This window comes from Nicotiana attenuata, chromosome 5 (genome assembly GCF_001879085.1).
Source record: "Nicotiana attenuata strain UT chromosome 5, NIATTr2, whole genome shotgun sequence".
Classification (NCBI taxonomy): Eukaryota; Viridiplantae; Streptophyta; class Magnoliopsida; order Solanales; family Solanaceae; genus Nicotiana; species Nicotiana attenuata.
The window spans coordinates 56,280,035-56,302,978 of NC_031993.1; the positions used below are offsets into that span (position 1 = coordinate 56,280,035).

The window sequence follows — 22,944 nt, forward strand, 5'->3', positions numbered from 1 at the left end:
GTTGGAAAGGTAGGCAAGACTGATTCTCACTCTATTGAGAATGTCTACTTGATAGATGGACTGAAGTACAGTTTGATAAGTGTATCACAATTGTGTGATAGAGGTAACATGGTAGCATTCACCTCTACAAAATATTTTGTGATTAATCTTACCACTGAAAAGATAGTTTTGCAGGGAAAAAGAGTGACCAACATATATGTTGTGGATCTATCCACATTTTCAGATAATGAACTTACTTGCTTAAGTGTGTTGGATAATGATCCCCCTCCTTTGGCACAAAAGACTTGGACATTCCAGTCTAAGCCAACTCAACAAACTAGTCTCCAAGGACTTGGTGATAGGGATACCTAACATTAAGTTCAAGGAAGATAAAGTTTGTGAGGCCTGTGCAAGTGGGAAGCAGGTAAGATCCTCTTTCAAAAGAAAAAAAATGGTAAGCACTACCAGGACGATGGAACTGGTCCATATGGATCTTTGTGGACCAATGAGAATATTGAGCAGAAGTGGTAAGAGATATGTTATGGTGCTTGTTGATGATTACTATAGGTTTACTTGGACATTGTTGTTAACATCTAAAGATGAAGCATTTGACATGTTCACTTCTTTTGTTAGAAAAACTCAGAAATAATTAGGTAATCAACTTGCATCAATTATGTATGATCATGGTACTGAATTTAAGAATGCTAAATTTGCCGAATTTTATGATGAGCATGGCCTAAATCATAATTTTTCTGCTCCTAGGACTCCACAACAAAATATAGTAGTTGAAAGAAAGAATAGGACATTGGGAGAAATGGCTAGGACTATGCTTCTTTCTAGTAAACTGCCCCGGAAGCTATGAACACTGCATGCTACATCATAAATAGGTGCATGACTAGACCTCTTGTTGAGAAGAATCTCTATGAGTTACTTAAAGGGAGAATGCCAAATATATCCCATCTTAGGGCATTTGGATGCAAGTGCTTTGTGCACAATAATGGTAAAGACTCCCTATGTATGTTTGATCCTAAAAGTGATGAGGGAGTATTCTTGGGATATTCTTCACATTGTAAGGCTTATAAGATTTATAACAAAAGAACTATGTGTGTAGAAGAAAGTGTACATGTGGTTTTTGACGAAACTAACATTCTTTTTGAGAGGCAGGAACATGATGACAAAGCAATTGGGCCGGTAAGAAACTCAAATAAAACCACAACCCAGAGTGAAGCTGCACCAGAGGAAGGAACAGGTCTTTAATTCCACCCAGGGCAACCTGATAAGGGGATATGGACAAAGAGGAGCTGATCCTCAAACCTCGAGGGAACATGTCCATGAACCTGTTCCTCAACAACAAAACATTGAAGGAACATCTAGGGGAAACCAGTCGGTTGTGAAACCTTACAAGTATCAAAATTCTCATCCCATTGAGAACATAAATAGTGATCCAATCTGTGGAATCAAAACCAGATCTTGCTTGAAGAATCTTTGTGCTTTTGATACTTTTTTATCTCTTGTTGAACCTAAAAATGTTGCTGAGGCTTTGTAGGAAGCAGACTAGGTGAATGCAATGCAAGATGAACTCAACCAATTTGAGAGAAGTCAAGCTTGGCATCTGGTACCAAGACCCAATGACAGATCAGTAATTGGAATAAAATGAGTCTTCCGAAACAAACTTGACGAAGATGGAATAGTTGCAAGGAACAAAGTAAGATTTGTGGTTCAAGGATATAGTCAAGAGGAAGGCATAGACTATGACGAGAATTTTGCTCCAGCTGCAAGATTGGAAGCAATTAGACTTCTTATAGGCTTTGCTGCTTACATGGAATTCACTCTCCATCAGATGGATGTCAATAGTGCCTTCCTCAATGTCTATCTCAAGGAAGAAGTGTTTGTCAAGAAACCTCCGGGGTTTGAAACCAAGGAATTTCCTGATCATGTGTACAAGATTGACAAGGAACTTTATGGGCTCAAGCAGGCTCCAAGAGCATGGTAAGAAAAATTATCAAAATTCTTGCTTGAACATGGCTATAAGAGAGGTAAAATTGACAACACTTTGTTCTTCAAAGAAAAGGTAAAGATCTCTTGGTAGTTCAGATATATGTTGATGATATAATCTTTGGAGCAACTACTGATAAGTTAAGTAAAGGATTTGCTAAACTAATGGGGAGTGAATTTGAAATGCGTATGACGGGTGATCTTAATTTCTTTTTAGGCTTACAAATTAAACAAAATTCAAATGGAACTATGATCCATCAGCAGAAGTATGTGAAAGAATTGCTTAAAAGGTTTAAAATAGAAGACTCCAAAGAAATTGACACACCTATAGCAACAACCACAAAATTGGATATAGATGAACCTGGTTCATTTGTGATCAGAAGTTGTACAGGGGAATGATTGGCTTTTTGTTATATCTCACTGCTAGTAGACTTGACGTTATTTTTAGTGTAGGCCTTTGTGCTAGATTTCAGGTAAATCCAAAGGAGTCTCACTTGACTATTGTCAAGAGGATCTTGAGATACCTAAAAGGCACCACTGACCTCCGTCTATGACATCCAAAAGGTAGTAATTTCAACTTAGTGGGATATGATGATGCTGATTATGCAGGTTTTCTTATGGATAAAAAGAGCACCTCAGGTATGGAACACTTTCTTGGCTTGTCTTGTATCTTGGGTAACCAAAAAGCAAAATTCTGTGGCCTTGTCTACTGCTGAACCTGAGTATGTTGCTGCTGCCTCATGTTGTGGATCAAACAACAATTAATGGACTTTGGAATTGATGTAGGTTGTATCCCCATCTTTAATGATAACATTAGTGCAGTTAGTATGACCAAGAACCCGGTTCATCACAAAAGAACTAAGCACATAGATGTTAGACATCACTTTTTGAGAGACAACTATGAAAATGGTTTGATCACTGTGGAATTTTGTGCTACTGGCAAGCAATAGCTGACATCTTCACATAAGCTCTAAATAGATATCACTTTGAAAGGAATATGTTAGAATTAGGGATGATTAAGATCATCTAGAAGGAACTTGTTCTAACTCAAAAATTGATTAGACAATTTGTGAATTTTGTACATAATTAGATTAGATTTTGCTCAGTCTCATACTGTTGTGCCACGTGCTAAAATGTCTCATTAATCTCTAATGGTATTATCTTTATTTTCTTGAAAAATTCAGACTTACGTAGTGAAGAACATGGTTCATCAAGTTACATGGTACGTACTCTCTACTCTGCATATTTTGAAATAATTATATTTGGATTATGACCAAAAGGAGAGTCTAATTTAATCCTAATCTTCCTCGAGCTTATCTGTTACAAAAAGAACCAGTTTCACCCAAGAGAGTCCCAAATGCAATAAGTGCCTAGATTCTAGGGAGAGTCCTCAACGTCTTTTCAAACTGATTCCTAGTTTGATTAGAATTCTAAGCTTCTGGAAAAGCTGTTGTTACCCAATTAAACTCTCCCTCTTTAAATTTGATTTGGACTTACCCATTTCTCCACTAAACTACCCTTCCCTGAAACAACTTTCCCCATCTTCTCTCATCTCTTCTAAACACTCATCCAAATACATTAATGGCAAATCTTTCTGAAAATCCCTCATCACCACCCAAGTAAACTACACCCACACCATCCATCACACCTTCAACCACACTTACCTCTAAGAAAGGAAGTTTCAAGATGATTGCTCGCAAGGTAGTCGCTGGAGGAGAACAAATCAAGAAAATTGATGAGCAGCTAAAAGCAAGTCGGGCAGAAGAACCCCAGAAATCTGAAGAATCATTTAAGTTTGCAACTAAGTTCATCTGAAATAGAGTAGGTAATATCTGGTCATAAGATTACATCTGAGAAATTTTCTGAAGTTGCTAAGAATCTAGAAATTAGGTTTTATTTTGGTGGGAACTATGGCTGGGGTTGAAACCACCGAATCTGAGAAAGTTGGTGGTAAAGATAAAAAGAAAAAAGAAAAAGAGAGTGAGGGTGCTCAAGGTAATGTGTGGGTAACTGGAAACGAAGGACTGGCTGAATCTTCATCCACTCCTATTGGTTTGACTGAAGAAATAGGAGCTATGGTATTGTGGAGTGAGGAATCTCTTGGAGAGGAAGAAAATTTGAAAGAAAAAGGGGTAGTGGGTCAGGAGATGCAAGTGTTTCTGAGGGGTTGGTTAGGTTGAGGAAGAGGTTCCAAAAACCTGTTTCATCTGTGCAGGAATCCCTCGAAAACCTGTTGAAACGAGTGTCTGACGGTTACAATCCAAAAAGGAAGAAGAGTTTAGGAATTAAAACCCCTGGAACTGCTAGGGAAAATAAGAAGAGAAAGGTTTCTCCTTCTATCCCTGTAGTAACTCCTCCTACAAGAGGAAGAGCTACAAGGATTCAGAAGAAGCAGAGTGAGGCTGAACTTGAAAAGGCCTTGGAAGAAAGTAAAAGAAAAGCTGTTGCCAAGGGAAAGAACAAAGTGGTTGAGCCTGTTGAGGCAGTTAAATTGAGGAGATGGACCTGGTTCTTCATCATGAAGACAAGGAAGAGGAGGAAGAGGTTGCGACTCCAAAGAAAAAGAAAATAAAGACTTCCAAAAAGAAGTCTCCTTCAAAGACAAAGTCTCAAGAGCCCTCTACCGTGGCGAAAAGAACCAGGACTGCTATGAAATCTAGAAAAATGAAAGTAATGAAGGAGGAAGAGAGTGAAGGAGAAAAAGAAACCGATGAAAAAAAGGACAGGATAGAGAAGTTTGGTAAAAGAACCATCTTGAAGGGTAGACTCCTCAGGGACTTGGAGGAGGAAGACATAGTCATGTTGCTGCAAAAACTAGAACTACAGGGTTGGAATGACATGGTCCTTCAGATGGATGGAAGGCTTGTCCAAGTTGAGATTATAGAGTTCATGGAAAATTGTGAGATAAAAATGGTAGAGTCACCAGTATGGTGAAGGGAGTGACTGTGAGCTTCGACGACAAGGAATTTGGAGAGATTCTGGGTGTACCTAATGAAGGGTATAACGATTAAAAAAAGATCAAATAGCCAAGCCTAGGAACCTCCCTACCTCCCTTGCCATTACAAGAAAGTTTATTGACAATAAGTTAGAGCTAGAGGCCAAGGCTGTATACAAAAGTGAGATGAAACCATCCCACAAAGTGCTGTTTGAATTTGTTAACAAGGTCGTGTTGCCCAGGCAGGAAAGAAGGCACATTGCCACATTCATGGACCTTGTCCTTATGGAATGCCTGGAAAGTAAGAGGCAGATTAATTGGCATGGGTTTATTATCCAGCTCATTGATAGGGTTCTAAATGGCACTAAAACTCATGCCATACCCTATGGTTCATTCTCACAATCGTACTGGATCACTTCAAGGTTCCCTTAGAGAAATGGAATGTTGGTACAAGCAAGGATAATTTTAGGGAAAACACATTGACTGCATTTGACTATGAAGTCCACACTGCTCCCAAAGAACCTGGTTCATCCAAGAAGGTCCCTATGAACAATAAAGTGAGAGCCTTGGTGCAAGAGAGTAGGGCTAAGGATGTTGAGGTTGAAAGGTTGATGAAGAGGCTAGTTGAAGTAGAAACTGAGAGGGATGCTCTCAGGGCTGAGCTTGCAAAGGAGAAGGAGAAGAATGAAGGCATTCTTCATGATATGTTGACGCTACTTCAGGACGGAAACCAAGAACTTGGTTCTTCCCAGCCTTGAACTTTCCTAGCCTAGTTAGACAAACCGGTGACCCGGATGGGATTTTTTTGTTCTTTTTTGCTCATGATCCAGTATCTTTATTTTCCTTTATGCTTTGTGGATGACTAGTATCAATGATAATCAACTGTTTTTGTGCTCTAACTGTTTGTTGATGCTTCTTAGATGGCTAATATCATTAGATTGATAAATGATGCTTGACTCCATGATTGTATTTGGACCCAGTGGCCATGAGTGATATCTATTAACATCTGGTTATCTCACATAATTATGCAATTTTACAATGATGCCAAAAGGGGGTAGATAGGTTGTGCTTTTTTACTTTGGACTGTGATGTTTATAACCTAATGAACCTGGTCCTTGATGATTTGTGACTTTAAAATGAAAAATGTTCTAGCAGTGTGTTGATGTTGAGCTGAGTTGAAACATGTCTTATGCTTATGAAAAGCACAGAGTTTGTCATTATCAAAAAGGGAGAATTTGTTGGCCTAAGTGAAGTTTGTTTTGATAATTGACAAAGGAACTCAAGCATGAACCAGGTCCATATACAGTGTACATAGACACGGGCAGATTCGAGCACGAGGCATGCACATGAAATACATAAGCTTAAGTGGTTATATTTGATACATCTCCTAAATGAAAAGGTTGCATAAGTGATAAGGAGAAGGAGTCCTTACTCGAAGAAAACTCTATCATAGATAAGGGAAGAGTTAGAAGTTGAAGATAACTAGAACTCTTCCACTAAGGAAGAGTATAGTATTAGAACTCTAGTTATTTCCTATTCTACTAACTCTATATATTTCAGGATGTTCTCATTTTACAGGCACGCACAAACGCTGAAGTTAAACGTGAGTTGAGAGTGTATTGGTCAAAATCTGACCACTACGATCAGGCCGACCAACGCCCCTTTCAAACGACAAAACGAGAAGGAATAATCCCAAAGGACGACTGAGGCAGACGAGGCATGAAAAAGTGTCGAGTCAAGTATACATCAGGAGACCTATGACTATAAATAGGGAAGAAAGATCTCCGAAGAGGGGGGTGGACTGGGGAAGAAAACAAAACTCTCCCTTCAGCTCTCTAGTTCCCCAGTTCTCCATCTATCTCTCCCTCTGTAACTTTGACAGATAGAAGGAGGAGCGAAGCAATCCTCGGCTATTGATGAAACATGTAACATATTCTTCTCCATCAATCAATGAGAACAATACTGAAAAGTTTCAATAAGATCATTTATCTTCATTTCTTTTTATATTCTATTTCTCATCTAGTTCATTGATCTGGAATTCATTATGTGTGACTAAGATTTACCCCATTATTTTCTTTGATTGATTTATTCAAAAAGGTTGTAATATCTTTTGAGTTAAACAATTTGGTGCCTTCTGTGGGGATTTCTTAGTGAAATTTCCTTGTCTCTTCTGGATCAAAGACAAAGAACACGATTATCCCTCAAGAAGAGCGCTGAGACAAAGCCCTGCCCAAACGTAAGAAAGAAGCAGCTTAGAAAGGGGAGGAAAGCAGAATAAAGTCATCAAATGTAGGAACGGCCCCATCAACCATCGAAAGGCCAAGCAAAATGAGCTACGATATAAGCCTACTCTGATTCATCGATTCATCAGATGGGGGTAAGAAAAGTATTGTTCTAACTTACTTTCTGCTCTCTGCTCAAGTAGGGACACAAATGCCGCGTGGACGAGCAAGCAAAGAAACACCTCAATTGGGGAATGGGAAACTACCACACGGCAACCAGAACATCGCCCACCAATTGTATCTCCGGACCAAAAGGCAGGAGTCAGGCAAGGAAACTCCCATGAATGTACCGAACAAATATAAGCCAAACGGCGACGTTTCGTACTCTCCAATATTACACCCTCCGATGCGAACAACGTCTAGCTAACTGGGACTCTCCCAAAAGACGCCCGATTCTTCGAAAAACTGGGACTGACGACGGGTTAACATTTTGATAAGATCGGAATAACACCCTTTAAGGACAAGAGCCTTCGCCAAAAAGAAGAGTTCGACCTCGATGGAACGAAGAAGGGTTAACATTTTTGATAAGTTCGGAATAACACCCTTTAAGGCCAAGATCCTTCGCCAAAAAGAACAGTTCGACCTCGATCAAACGACGACGGGTTAACATTTCGATAAGTCGAAATAACACCCTTTAAGGCCAAGAGCCTTTTCCATAAAGAAGAGTTCGACCTTGATCGAACGACGACGGGTTAACATTTCGATAAGTCGAAATAACACCTTTTAAGGCCAAGAGCCTTCGCCATAAAGAAGAGTTCGACCTCGATCGAACGACGACGGGTTAACATTTTTGATAAGTTCGGAATAACACCCTTTAAGTCCAAGAGCCTTCGCCAAAAAGAAGAGTTCGACCTCGATCGAACGACGACGGGTTAACATTTCGATAAGTCGAAATAACACCCTTTAAGGCCAAGAGCCTTCGCCATAAAGAAGAGTTTAACCTCGATCGAACAACGATGGGTTAACATTTCGATAAGTCAAAATAACACCCTTTAAGGCCAAGGGCCTTCGCCCAAAAAAAAAGTTCGACCTCGATCGAACAACTACGGGTTAACATTTTGATAAGTCGAAATAACACCCTTTAAGGCCAAGAGCCTTCACCAAAAAGAAGAGTTCGACCTCGATCAGACGATGATGGGTTGACATTTCGATAAGTCGAAATAACACCCTTCAAGGCCATAAGCCATCGCCAAAGAGAAAATTCGAAATATTCCTAAAGCCAAGGGCCGTCGGAAGGTACAAAAAGACTGGGACTCACTGTGCGGGAATCTATCTCACGCCGAAAACACGAAAAACAAAGGTAAAGTACAAGACAAATAACAGCGAAAAACTCTTCTTTATACAAAGCCACCGCGCAAATCGTCGCGATTACATGAGGCTCAAGTCAACAATATAAAAAAACATACAATAACAAGGGAAAAGAAGAAGAAAAGAACAATGGCAACTGACAACAAAAAAGGAAAAAAAAGAGAATGAAGGAAGAAAACAACAAACAGGAAACATATCAAGATCACTATCTCTCTACTCGCATCATCATCATCGCCGCCCTCTCCACCATCATCTTCGGGAAATTCTCCATCGGTGTCCACGCCCCCATCGGCTTCCGGCGTCGCCGCGTCATATCCGCAATTGACGCGAGCCTCCCCCGCCTCTTCGTATGCAGCTTCGGTCACATTGCCCGCCTCCCAAAAATTCTTGTATATATCCCGCTGGACTTCGGAGTAAACCCAAAGCTCGTGCAAGTGTCGGGGAACGACGGTGGAGGAAGATTCGATTTGAGCCAGCAGTCGCTCCTTTTCTGCCTCCAGAGCTGCAACCCGATCTCCCAGAACCGATGCCTCCCGATCGATTTCACTAATGCGCTCCTCAAGCCTTGCCTCCATAAGTGTGGCTGTCGCCCTTTCTGATTCCTGCTCGGACTGAAGGACGTGGATGGTATTCTCCAGGGCCGTAGCCCTCGCCGAAGCTGCGGACCAAGCACTCTCAATGCTCTCCAACCCAGCAACCTTATTTTCCAGTTCGGCCAATTTCCCTCTCCACCCGCACCCAGCGCCTCGACCTTGATCAGGTTCTGATCCATCTCCGACTACATCAAACTCAATTTCTCCTGAAGATGCTCACACTCTGCGGCGACCCCTTTGCTCAACTCGAGCTCCTCGTCCTTTATAAGAAGTTTCTCCTCAAGCACACTCTTGCTACGAATAGCCTGCATCAATTCCTGGTCCCTCTTCTCCACTCCTCGCCAAGAGACCGATCACCAGGGTTCGCCTTCAGCCGCTCATGCATCTTGCGGCACTTGCTGCGGTAGCAACAGTATTTCTCCAGCATCTTCAAGAAAATCTTGACCCGAATGTTGGTCCTGCGAATGTTCTCCACCTCTACCATATACGTCTGAAAAATGAAGAGACGAGTTAGAATCCTGTCATCAAGAAAGTCGAGGGAAAAGCGAAAGAAAGTGTAACGTACCCTTAAGCCCATAGCGGCCACCTCGTCCATCAACTCAGCATCGGGAATGGTCCGAAGGGTTGCATTCTCGGCTGCGGAACACAGAATGTCAAACTGTGGCACCAGATCTTCATTGTTCCCCAGGAGATTGATATCCGAAAGGATCTCAAAAATACGGGCTGGGCCCCCAGCATGAACCACCGAGTGGGTAATGCCCTCCTCGAACATCCTAACATCATCCGGGTTGAGGTTCGACTCGGATTCTTAATCGTCGACCACCACGCCCTTTCCTCTTTCGGCAGTCGAAGAAGAAGCACGACCAAGCATGGAGGACGAGGGTACGTCCAAAAATACAACGACGGCCCCAGAAATCTGATCTTCCGCCACGGTAGGTTGTTGAACACCGACAATGGCTGGAATCTCTGATCGAGCAGATGCAACAGCTGGCTCCGTCCCTACCAGGGGAGCCATATCAACCCCACTCCAGATCCCGTCGAAGGAGAATCGTCCAGATGAATCACAGTTGGGGGCGCTGCCTCGAACTCCACTCGTCGCTTTTTGGACGGCCCCCCTTCGTCCTCAGTAGGCGGAGATTCACCCGTCGGGCGAACAACGTGAGTTGGAACTTCAGTCTGAGAAGTGGCCTCAGCAGGAACAACCGCCGTCGCAGATTCAACTAAAGCAGCCCTCGATGAAGGTCGGGCAGTGGGTACTACGATAGGGCGAGTAGATGAGGCTGGTTGCCGGAAAGCTAACGAAGGAGCCCTCGCTCTCCGTACCCTCCCTGACATCGATGACCAGCACGTGAGAAATTAAAAACAAAGAGGGGAAGGAGAAAAATGGCGAACAGAAACGACATCTTACCAGAAAGAGGATTGCGTCCATACTTGTCATAGAAGGCCGCCCATATGCGGACCCCCGCCGTATGAGGAAGAATAGCGCCCACCCACTCATGGATACCTTCGACAGGTGGAGGAGGCAATCTCGCAGCTACAAAAATTGGCAAAGATTTAGTATCACGACAAGAAATGGTCGTGCATCCCTTTGACTAAAAATAAAACAACATACAACCTTACCCGCAAAGTTCCATTTCTCAGGGAACCCCGTCGGATCCGCCACGAGATGCTCGGTCCGCACGTAGAAGTAATTCTCATAGAAACGACGGTTAGCCCTGTCGTCCATCTTCACCACCAGGATCTTTGACCCCCGAGGGTGCATGTGGATCATCGTACCCTGTATATGCTGAGGGGCGAAGATGTTGAGCATATGCCCCAAAGTGACCTCACGGCCGGCGAGCTCCACGAACTTGAGCAACATCAGAAATAGTTTATACAGGTATGGTGAAAGTTTGGAAGGGCATACCTCATAAAAGCGACAGAAGTCCACCACCGGGAGTGGAAGAGGAAGAGTGTACCCAATAAGGAAGGGGTACGCGTAGAACACGCAGTACCCGGGGCGGTCAAAATGGACGATGTCGTCCCCTACCGCCGGCCGTATTTCGATATAACCGGAAATTCCCCACTGGGATTTCAGATCCGCAATATCCTCCTCCTTCATCACTAAGGGGACAGGTTCCGGCTCCTCCCCGGCGCGACAGCTGAAATCAGCCCATGCTCTTGCAGGGCGGGGCAAGATCTCGGCCACTGATAGAACCTCCTCATCCTCCACCAGTTATGCCCCTCCAGTGGCCGGAGTATCGTTTTCCGACCCCGGATCTGGGATGGAGGGATCAGCGCGAGAAGAGCTACCAACCATTGTGCCAAAGTGACAAAGAAAAGAGGCTATGAAAGAGAGGGATGGAAGTTTTCGAGTCACAGGGGACAAGAAGAGTGTGAATAATCAAGAAGAGAGTATGCTCGCAAGATTTCTTTCAAACAAAAAGCAAAGGAATGTGTCGATCAAATGATGTATTCCTCCTATTTATAAGAGACATTGGTCCTTTGAGCACGAAACCCAAGAGTCGCCAATCGAATCTGGTGACACATGAAACGTTTTGATTCACCGGGAACGTGTGTCATAATGGTAGCAACCAAGAAATAATGATTCATCACAATGACGTTCCGGTTCCGAAATCGTCGTAACGGTCCAGAAATCCTGAAAGAGCACCGTCATCTCGTCCAAATTTGAGGGATATAGCCAAGGAGAAAGTAATCAGATTTTTCTCGGGTTGATAACGGTCATGATCCATCTGCCGAGCCCGATAGGGGACGAACCCGACAGACGGAGGGACTAACATTCTCTTCCAGGGCGGGGCAAGATCTCGGCCACTGATGGAACCTCCTCATCCTCCACCGGTTCTACCCCTCCGGTGGCCGGAGTATCGTTTTCCAGCGTCAGAATTGGGACGAAGGGATCAACGCGAGAAGAGCTACCAACCATTGTGCCAAAGTGACAAAGAAAAGAGGCTTTGAAAGAGAGGGATGGAAGTTTTCGACTCACAGGGGACAAGAAGAATTTGAAGAATCAAGAAGAGAGTATGCTCGCAAGATTTCTTTCAAATAAAAAGCAAAGGAATGTGTCGATCAAATGATGTATTCCTCCTATTTATAAGAGACATTGGTCCTCTGAGCACGAAACCCAAGAGTATCCAATCAAATCCGATAACACACGAAACGTTTTGATTCACCGGGAACGTGTGTCATATGGTAGCAACCACGAAATAATGATTCAGCGCAATGACGTTCCGGTTCCGAAATCGTCGTAACGGTCCAGAATCCTGAAAGAGTGCCGTCATCTCGTCCAAATTTAAGGGATATAGCCAAGGAGAAAGTAGTCAGGTTTTTCTCGGGTTGATAACGATCATGATCCGTCTGCCGAGCCCGATAGGGGACGGCCCCGATAGACGGAGGGACTAACGGTATTGGTCAAAATCTGACCACAACGATCAGGCCGACCAACGCCCCTTTCAAATGATGAAACAAGAAGGAATAATCCCAAAGGACGATCGAGGCAGACGAGGCATGAAAAAGTGTCGAGTCAAGTATACATCAGGAGACCTATGGCTATAAATAGGGAAGAAAGATCTCCGAAGAGGGGGGTGGACTAGGGAAGAAAACAGAACTCTCCATTTAGCTCTCTAGTTCCCTAGTTCTCCATCTATCTCTCCCTCTGTAACTTTGACAGATAGAAGGAGGAGCGAAGCAATCCTCGGCTATTGATGCAATGTGTAACATATTCTTCTCCATCAATCAATGAGAACAATACTGAAAAGTTTCTATAAGATCATTTATCTTCATTTCTTTTTATATTCTACTTCTCATCTAGTTCATTATTCTGGAATTCATTATGTGTGACTAAGATTTACCCTATCATTTTCTTTGATTGATTTATTCAAAAAGGTTGTAATATCTTTTGAGTTAAACAAAGAGCAAAATAGCAAGGAATTTCGCAAGCGATTCTTGTGTGATTCAAGTGTGCGAACCTGTAGCTACATTAACCAGCTAGAAGAACCAGTTCCACATGTCTGACTTCCGCAACAACTAGAGGCTGGTTGCCGCAAAGGGTTAGAGGTAATCCTTAGGTTTACAAAGTGTTTTGTAAATGCTGTTTTTGGCTCAGTGATTTAGTGAAGTGTTGGGAAAAATCCTACTAGGTAGTAGGTCGTGGTATCTTCTCCTTTTGAGCCGGGTATTTTCCACGTAAAAATACTTGTGTTCTTTACTTTTCGCATTTACTCTTCCGTAAAAGTAGTATAAGGAACACATAGAAAAACCAAGCCCTTGTATAATCCGTGCACGCAAAAATTGGACACCACACAAATCACCCCCTCTCCTTTCTTGTCTGGTATTGAAGTATAAAATATTAATAATGATGGAATATGATTAGAAATATATTAAAATCACTTACCCAAGGTTTGTATGTTAAAATCATTCTTCAAAATCGCCCCCTACTGAGTCTAGGGTTCAAAAATGTGAGAATGAGAGATAAAATCTCGACTATCAGCCCTTATGTTCAGCTACAGTTATTGTGTAATTGCGATATGGGTTCGCAATTTCTAACCCTCGCAATTGCGCCACTGAAGGCCTGGGAAGTTCTTCACAAATGCGAAGATGGTTTTGCAATTGCGAACCCTACTGCCCTCGTAATTGCGACAAAAATCATCACAAATGCGAACCTAACCCAACCCAGAATTGCTTTGCAAATGCTACGAAGGCATCACATTTGCAATACATGTAGGATCCCTACTATTGTCACAAATGCGACCCTCGTGTTCGCAATTGCGACACCAGATGGCACCAGACACCAGTCTTTGCATAATTCAGTCCAACACACATCGAAACGCGTCCGAAACTCATCCAAGCCCTCGGGGCTCCAAACCAAATATTCACACAAGCCTATAAACATCGTACGAACTCGCTCGCGCGATAAAAATACAAAAATAACATCTAAAACTACGAATTGAACTCTAAAATGCATGAATTTCAAAGAAATTTTCAAGAACTTCTAGAATTACAACTAAACGTCCGAATCCTATCAAATCAACTTCAAACGACACCAAATTTTTCAGACAAGTTCTAAATACCATGACGGACCTATTCCAAGTCCAAAAATTAAATTCTGAGCTCGATAGCTTAAAGTCAACCTACAGTAAAACTTTTCAACTTCAAATTGCCAAATTTCGGCAAATCAACCTATGAACTTCCAAAATCAATTTCGGGCATATGCCCATGTCCATTGCGATACGAAGCTATCGGAGCCATAAAAATACAGTTCCGGGTTCGTTTTCACAAAAGTCAAAGTTTGGTCAACGTTTTCTAATTTAAATCTCCAAGTCAAGAATCAAGGGTGCGAATCAACCCAAAAGCTTCTCAGAACGAAACTAACCGACACCACAAGTCATAAAATCATAAACACACATGTGTGAAGCATAAAAAGGGAAAACAGGGCGTAATTACACAATACGAGCAACCGGTTGTTACAAGAAAACTCAAAAATTATTATGAATAGTTTGTAGATATGGCTGCCCATGTAGTTGAATAGCTTATGGATGTATTCTCATACTTTACGTCCATCCAATGCACTATTTTACAATAGTAAGTCTTCACATTTTTATGCCTACTAGTCTCTCTGCACGTGCGTTGCACGTGTATTACGTTATTTTTTTTATAGAATAGTATCATATACTAAATAACTAATGCATATATATATTTGAAAAATATTTTATTTAATTATAAATTACAAAGTTAAATGCACCAAAAGCTAGCATAGTGTAATCTTAATTAAAATCTTTTATGATTAAAGTCAAAATTGTTCTCCTCGACCGACTCTATCTCTCATTTCTATTCTTCTAGCTAGGTATTATGGTATCACTTATACTTCGATATATCTCGCTTTTTAAAATTGATTGCTCCAATAGACGATATCGAAAGAGATATAGTTTGACTAACTTTATGATCTCCATATTCTTCAGCAATAACAATATTAATTGTGTCTTGGTATAATTATCTTCTGAAGGTTAATTGCTCTTTTATGTAATATTTAAGCATCACTTTTTATATTTTAATGTACATGTCAGGCACAACATCTTCAATTTTATCATACATACCTATAAGTAAATTTATTTATACATCAACAAATGGTAGAATTCAAATCTCATCGGTGAATATAAAAGGTTGAATTGTATATCAGTAAATTTTCTTTAGTAATTCTTATCTACTAAATAAAATTAGGTAATCATAGGGTGAAATTAAGGGAAAAGATCCATAAAACCCTGGTACTATTCAAAATTATTCGACTTCTTCAATGAACTCTTAGAGCTTGATATCTTTCCAGGGTGACTAAACTTGTAAGGATATTTCCTTCTCTTTTCATTTCACTAAATGAGACTTAGATAATTAAATGCAATATAAATTCAACAAAAAACATTTATAAGTTGTGAAAATAAAAATAAAAATAAAACGGTACTTAGATAAGATGAAAGTATTTAAAGAATTGATACTTCTATTAATACGATTATGAAAAGTTTTACAACAAAGTTTTTTTGATTCTTCGTTGGAGTTATCTCATAAACTTGTTTCACATAAAGAAGCTTATGATACATTAGAAAGATAGAAAGAAAAAAAAATAGTCAAACGCCAATGAGAAGAAAGGATGGATAGTTAAAGTTACTACTGAACTTACACGTACAATTTTATTTTAATATAAGCAATTATTTCAGTCTTGAATTTTTGCTTTGGTCAAGCCATATTCAATATGAAAGTAGATGATCAAAAATCGAACCGCATTGCAGATGTCTAAATACCTAACTTCTCTAGTTGGAAAATTAACCTAGCACTTAAAATAAAGGTTTTAAATATATAGTTTTTGGGTTCAATATATTTAAAACTACATAAAGATGTACTGTAACTTTATTTTATTTTTTTGAAAAAGCTATTGTCAAAGAAAACGACGATTTAACTCACAAAAAAGTAAAGCAGAACTCTATCGACAATTTCTTTGGATTATGTCGATTGGACTAAAAATTTAAGAAAGAAAAACTAAAGGCACATAAACTAAAATATGAATTAAAGTATAAATTAAAAAGATTCGATAAATTCTTTTCGAGAAGTCTAGTGTCAGAGAAAATGACTATGTGACTCGTAAAATGTAAAATAAAACTCTCGTTTTTTGGTTGGATCTTATCAAACCGGTGTCGATACTTGCATTGGAGCTCGACTATATTCGAATTCGAGCCGGGTAAAACCCATTCAAGGGGAAGCGCTCCCTAATGAGATTTTTTCCATACCTATGGCTCAAACCCGAGACCTCTGGTTAAGGGTGGAGGGATCCTATCCATCCCACCTCATGTGATATAAGATAAATTAAACGCTATCGACACAATCTGTTTGCCCTATGTCTATTATTGATATAGTACTCCACTCATCTTTTCGTACTCCAACAGTACATTCTATGCAGAGAGCAACGTGAAGAATTGTTTGTGCGCTTTTAACTTCAGGTTCTAAATCCAGAATATAGAGGACAAATCACAGAGAACTTGGAAAGCAAAATAATTAAAAGAAAGTCAGCATAAAAGTGAGTAAAGGAAGGAAAGTAATGCATCATTTCAGGAATAATGAGGAAAGTAATAGCTTGTGGTAGAATCTAGCAATGAAACTAATTCTTACAGATTTACCATAACATTCTTGTAAATTCCATCTTGTTGACTGTTGTTTTTCCCCTTGATCCTGACTCTATTATGTCAGTTTTATATCGAAAGACTTTTCTATAATCCAAAAGGTACTTATGCAATTTCAATGACCCATTGTAATGTCATCAATCGTTGCAACTTTAATAACCCATCATAATGTAATCAATCGTTGCAACCTTACCTTTCATTAGTTGCTTTAGGCTTTTCTTCTTAGTTAGTATAATTAAGTACTCCCTCCGTTTCATATTAAATGAGGTAGTTTGACTCGGCACAGAGTTTAAGAAAAAAGAAGAAGACTTTTGAAACTTGTGATCTTAAAAGTTTAAGGGGTAAAAAGTTTGTGAGGCCATGACATTTGTGTGGCTATAAAAGCTTCTCGTTAAGGGTAAATGGGTAAAATGAAAGAGTTTAAAGTTGAATTATTTCCAAATTTAGAAATGTGTCGCTTGTTTTGGAACAGACTAAAAAGGAAAGTATTTCATCTAATATGAAACGAAGGGAGTATTTAAAAGGGGTAAAATGGTAATTTAACTTTTACATTGAGGAGTTCATGCTTTTAATATAATATAGATATAGATAAAAGGCTGTGTAAATGGCAATGGAAAGACACACGAGAAGATGTGAAAAACTTCCTTCTTTCTCTCTCCGTTTCTTATTTATAATTTACTAATTTACTTTTATTTCATAATAAAAATTATTTTGTACTCAAAGTTTTGTTTCTATCGGTGGTTGGATGAATAAAGAAACAGTAAGACATGAAATTATTAGGTAAGAAAAACAGGGACCGATTCTTTATTTTCCAGAATGTTGCATTCATGAGCGTACACATCAGGCCTTGGCCTAAATGGGCTTCACAACATTAGATTGATGCTAAAATTTCCACACACTGGTATATAATTGCTTAAAGAGAGATACAAAGAGAGAAGGAGAGAAATTCTATATATACTTTGTAATTAAGTAGCCCAATGAAGTCGAATTAAATTACATCAATAACAATGGGTTGTTGGTCACAGGACGTACGCCTACAGTTGTTTCTTGTGGCCGTCAACTGATACGGCGAACGATCGGTGCTAAGCCATTGATCCACGTTGAAGAGCTGTTGACTGCATTGTTTGTGGTCTCCTGTTGAGGTGACTTCCACGTAGTTACAGTACCATGCGGGCTGTCGGCCTGTACCATCAGAAGTCAAGACCATTTTGCAGATCGGCCCAGTCAAACATGGTCCATGGCCACTGAACATATCCGAGTGGTCCGTTTCAAAGTAGTTGTACCCTGGACCCATAAGCCCACCCCAAGCCACTAGGTTCTTGATTCTAATTCCATAGCCACTCGCATCGTAGAGAGTCAAGCTTATTTTTGAGTCTGTTGCATCCTCCATGAATTGCCCAGTCCGAATGTAAGCTGTGTACACACAATTTGATTCCTGCATTTTCCTATTAAATCAGCAAGAGCAAAATGCAAATACAAAATGAAAAAACATGAGGGTATTCTAGGACTGTGACAAAGTAGCAGATTCTGTTGCTTTATGTGGTACTTTTCTCTTCTTGAGACTCAAACTATGATCAATATTTTAAAATGTATTTTTTATAAAATTGACATTAGATAAATTGTAACTTACAATAATTTTTGTATAGTTCGAACATAAAAATATTATTTTAAAATACTGAGGTGATCTAATCTAATTTAGCTTCAAAAACTAGTCAAATTGATTCTCTAGAAGCAAAAAGTTACACTATGCATGTGTGTAAATACACATATATAGAGGGATGACTTACAGCTCCAGAAATAGAAGAAATGGTAATGGAGAGGAGGAGGATAATAAGAGGGAACCAGAATTGGTTAACTTGATGAGCTACTCCCATGGCGGCTACTTGTGCAAGAGAATATGTTTCTTTCTCTAGAAATGAGAGGATAAAGGAAAATGATTTTGAGATAATGGAAGTGATAGTATGATACGTATATATAGTTTATTTATAATGGGTAAAAGCTTAGAGGAGACGATATTATATTGAGAGTGGATGAATAAAATTAGATTCATGGCGGCTAATAACTCGAACTGCCAGCTGTAAAGAGTATGGGATCAATATATTAGTTTTAAAAGAAAAACAAAACGCATTCCTTTCGTGGTTCTTCCTTTTATGTTGAGCAAGAGGAGATGGTGGGATTTCCCAAATAATTTCTCTTCATTTTTTCTTTATATTTTTCGTGTTTTTCCTGTAAATATAACTAGGTGGGTGCATGCATGCATGTTTCTCTCTCATGGCGGCTTCTGAGCAGATTTGAAGTTTGGCTTCACTTTACAATATAGAAGTGCGATAATCATTTTAGGATAGAACGGAGAGGCGCAAGTGTACATATTTATTATAAATAAGTCAACAATACGTCTGGTATATACCTTGCAGCTCGAATTAGCCGCCATGAGTCAAAGTTTTTTACTCCAATTAATTTATTCTTCCACTAGGACAATTATAGTGTGGCTCACGGGTAGGCCTACTGCCTTATAATTTTGACCTTATAACTCTCAATATACTATTGTCCCCTATGAACTTTGATATAATCTATAAATAAAACTACTATGATACTATCATTCCCACTATCTCAAAAGCTCTTGCCTTTTTCCTCTCATTTTCTAGAGAAAGAAACAACAAGACAGAGCGAGAGTTCAAGAAGCTGCCATGGGAGTGGCACGAGTTAACCAATTTTGGTTGCATCTTGTCATCCTCTTCTCCATCTCCGTTTCTTCCATTTCTGGCACTGTAAGTCACCCTTCTCTACTTCTACGTACGTTGACGGATTTAGAGTAGATGCAGTGGATTATGTCGAACTCACTGTGTAAAAAAGGGCAGCCCGGTGCACTAAACTCCCGTTATACGCGGGTCCGGAGAAGGGTCGAACTTACTGCGTCTACTTCCTAATTACTACCTTATATGTAAGAAAAGAAACAAATATGAGTAAGAATACAACACATTGATTCTAAGGGCCCGTTTGGCCATGAGTTTTGCCAAAATAAATTTGGAATTTATTTTCAAAATTCATGTTCGGCCATAAATTTTGCCCATATTTTGGCAAAATCCCAAATCCCAAAATCACCCCAATTGCTGATTTTGGGCCAAAATCTCAAAACTTGAGAATTATATACATGTTTTTCCAAAATAATGTTGGGAAATATGTTTTGAAAACATATGTCCAAACACATTTTCATATTCAAACCAAACTACACCCAAATTAGATTTTTCAAAATAAATTTGGGATCTATGGCTATAAATTTGTCACTGTGTACCATAATGTTTTTTATTTTGCAATTGCTGATTTGATGGGAAAATGCAGGAACTAAATTGTGTATACACAGCTTATGTTCGGACTGGGACATACTGGGGGTCTGGAACTGACTCAAAAATTACCTTGTCTCTTTATGATGCCACTGGACATGGCCTTAGAATCAATAACCTACAAGCTTGGGGTGGGCTTATGGGCCCAGGTTACGAATACTTTGAAATGGACCAATTGGATATGTTTACGGGCCGTGGTCCGTGTTTGACTGGACCAATCTGTAAAATGAACTTGACTTCCGATGGATCAGGTGATCACCACGGATGGTACTGTAACTACGTGGAAGTCACGTCTACAGCAGAACACAAACGATGCAGCCAACAGGTGTTCACCGTGGAGACGTGGCTCAGTGCCGGTCATTACCCAGATGGGTTGACCGCCATTAGGAACAACTGCAAGCGTATTTCCAACGAACAACAATCAATTCATGATTCTGATCAATCTTATAAAGTTGTTGATGTAATTTAATTCAAGTTTATTGGAGTTTAGCGGGGCATAATTTCACTCTCTTTATGTTTTTTCTTCTCTTTGTCAGTTCATCATATTGTGAAAATTTACGCGTTATTCTAATGTTGTATGATTTACGAAGGCCATTTAGGCCAAGGCCTGATATGTACTCTCACGAGTGCCACATAATTGGAATGGAAAGTTTTCTTCACCCATATCTTTAGAAGACTTGTGACACGATAACATTTTCTATTGCAAGTTATGACAAGCCTTTGTACATAATTGGAGTGAAAGGTCACAAAACCTAAACTGATTTCTTCCTTTGGGGGAGTAACACCCACTTTACCTTTTTTCCCCCCTATTACCTAATATTTTTCACTGAGTTCTCTTGTTATCAGTTTTTCATGTGGTAGCTGAAAGTACAAGAGGGGAAAAATTGTATGCTAGTAAATTATCTACTAGACGGAGACAACCTACACAAAATTATTAGTCTTTTTAATTAAACAAGTTCAAAGCACAACAAACAGTATAAGGCATAATGTAATATAAGAGTGATAAGATAAATGACGCAAATTTTTTTTATATTTGTTGCAATGAGGTTATCTCTATGAGCTCTTTGTAATATAGTTTGAGTACAACATTTGTGGTTTTCAACATTCATCACCAACTTTTACAAGGTTGGTTTTCACTCGCTCACCAACAACAAATAAGGATTAGTTTTAACACACTCACCAACAATGTACGAGGTGTATGGAGTAAAATTGGTTAGCGAGAGATGGATGAATGACGAAATGACACGTATAACTAGAGATAGATAAGATATGAGCCAGTAAATAGTTGGCACCGGATACAGATATGTGACCGGTGCAGAACAAGTTCCGAAGGCATTGGAACCGGGAATGATGATTTGAAAGGAAGGCGTCGACTGGAAAAGACAACATTCAACGAGTAGACGTTACAAAGAATTTATGTATTATTGTTCAACCGTTATGCAACCATCAATAGGGATTTTATTCTCAGTCAAGAAGAGCTTACTTTAGGGATCTTATCTCCCCAATAGAGTTATAAATAAGAGAACTTGTATACATAATGGAACATGAAAAAATCATATGTACTCAACGACTACAATTTGTTCTTACTATACATAAAAATCCTCTCTTTCTTTTGTTCTTAATATTGCTCTTATTAGTGCTTCCGGAGAAGATCAATTCACAGCCAAGCTTGTATTTTTTTCAAGTTATTTTAAAAATCTTATTTTTGTTTTTATTTACATTCATATTTGTGACGACCCAAAGGGTCATCACCGTGGTTCTCCTTTTTTCCGCGCTTCCGAGGCCTTGGAAACCTCAATTTTGGTTGCCTCGATTTGCGTTCCGGGCGCGAAGCCGGAAAATTTTTATGTTAAAATATATGAATTCTGTAAAAAATTAGGTGAATTATGATATTAATATTGATATAGTTGACTTTGGTCAATATTTTGGGTAAACGGACCCGGACCCGTGATGTGACGGTCCCGGGAGGTCCGTAGAAAAATATGGGAGTCGAAATCCGAGGTCCAGAACCCCGGTAAAAGAATTTTTCTGATAAATTATTTTCTGAAATTAATAAGGAAAAATGGAAATAAAAATGAGTTAGAAAATATAGGTATCGGGCTCGTATTTTGGTTCCGACGCCCGGTACAGGTCTTAAATATGCGTTAAGCGCTTCCTGTGAAATTTGGTCAAAATCGGACGTCGTTTGACGTGTTTCGGACCTAAATAGCTAAAGTTGAAGGTTTATGAACTTTGAAATGAAAATTATGAGTTTTGGGGGTTGATTCTTTGATTTTGATGTTATTTTAGCGATTTGATCGCTCGAGCAAGTTCGTAGGATGATATCGAGTTAGTGTGTGTGTTTGGTTGGGAGCCCCGAGGGCCTCGGGAGTGTTTCGGAGGTGTTCCGGGAGGTTTTAAAACTTAGAAAAGTTGCAGAAAAGTCTGCAACAGGTGCCCAGTCATTTCCTTCTTCGCGATCGCACTCTCTCTCCCGCGTTCGCGAAGCATCAGAATTTCCTTCATCGCGTTCACGTACAACATCTCGCGTTCGCGTAAGCAAAATTTGGGACCCCAGTATTTTCCTCTTCGCGTTCGCATTCAACTGTTCGCGAACGCGTAGCCTTGCAGCTTTCTTCAGCGCGTTCGCGTGGGCTTTCACGCCCCCCCAGTGTTTCTCCTTCGCGTTCGCATCCTCCCAATCGCGAACGCGTTGACCTGCCCAGTTACCCTTCGCGAACGCGGCCCTCTTCCCGCGAACGCGAAGGGCAATTTTGCCCAGTTATATTTTTAATTTCCAGAACAGTGTAGTTACGGGAATTTCATGAAAACACACGAGCTCCTTCTTCTCCAAGGTCTTTAGGCGTCCATTGA

General features: G+C 40.0%; 2 protein-coding genes across 2 annotated transcripts; one reads left to right on the plus strand and one right to left on the minus strand.

Annotated features, from left to right (window-relative positions):
- Window positions 17,532-18,724, minus strand: LOC109225891 (PLAT domain-containing protein 3-like). Its single transcript, XM_019390702.1, has 2 exons — window positions 18,538-18,724; window positions 17,532-18,185 (listed from the first exon to the last, which is right to left on the minus strand). Exons 1-2 carry the CDS (start codon window positions 18,622-18,624, stop codon window positions 17,739-17,741), a joined length of 534 nt encoding a protein of 177 aa, XP_019246247.1. The 5' UTR covers window positions 18,625-18,724; the 3' UTR covers window positions 17,532-17,738.
- On the plus strand, window positions 19,328-20,754 carry LOC109225892 (PLAT domain-containing protein 3-like). Its single transcript, XM_019390704.1, has 2 exons — window positions 19,328-19,518; window positions 20,090-20,754. The coding sequence occupies exons 1-2, from the start codon at window positions 19,438-19,440 to the stop codon at window positions 20,558-20,560; spliced, it is 552 nt and encodes a 183-aa protein (XP_019246249.1). The 5' UTR covers window positions 19,328-19,437; the 3' UTR covers window positions 20,561-20,754.

Bases quoted from the DNA above. Each gene is read 5' to 3' on its own strand.
- LOC109225891 (XM_019390702.1), bottom strand. From the start codon at position 18,624: ATGGGAGTAGCTCATCAAGTTAACCAATTCTGGTTCCCTCTTATTATC. The intron at 18,186-18,537 runs GTAAGTCATCCC...AGGAAAATGCAG, and splicing joins TTTCTTCTATTTCTGGAGCT to GAATCAAATTGTGTGTACAC.
- LOC109225892 (XM_019390704.1), top strand. From the start codon at position 19,438: ATGGGAGTGGCACGAGTTAACCAATTTTGGTTGCATCTTGTCATCCTC. The intron at 19,519-20,089 runs GTAAGTCACCCT...GGGAAAATGCAG, and splicing joins TTTCTTCCATTTCTGGCACT to GAACTAAATTGTGTATACAC.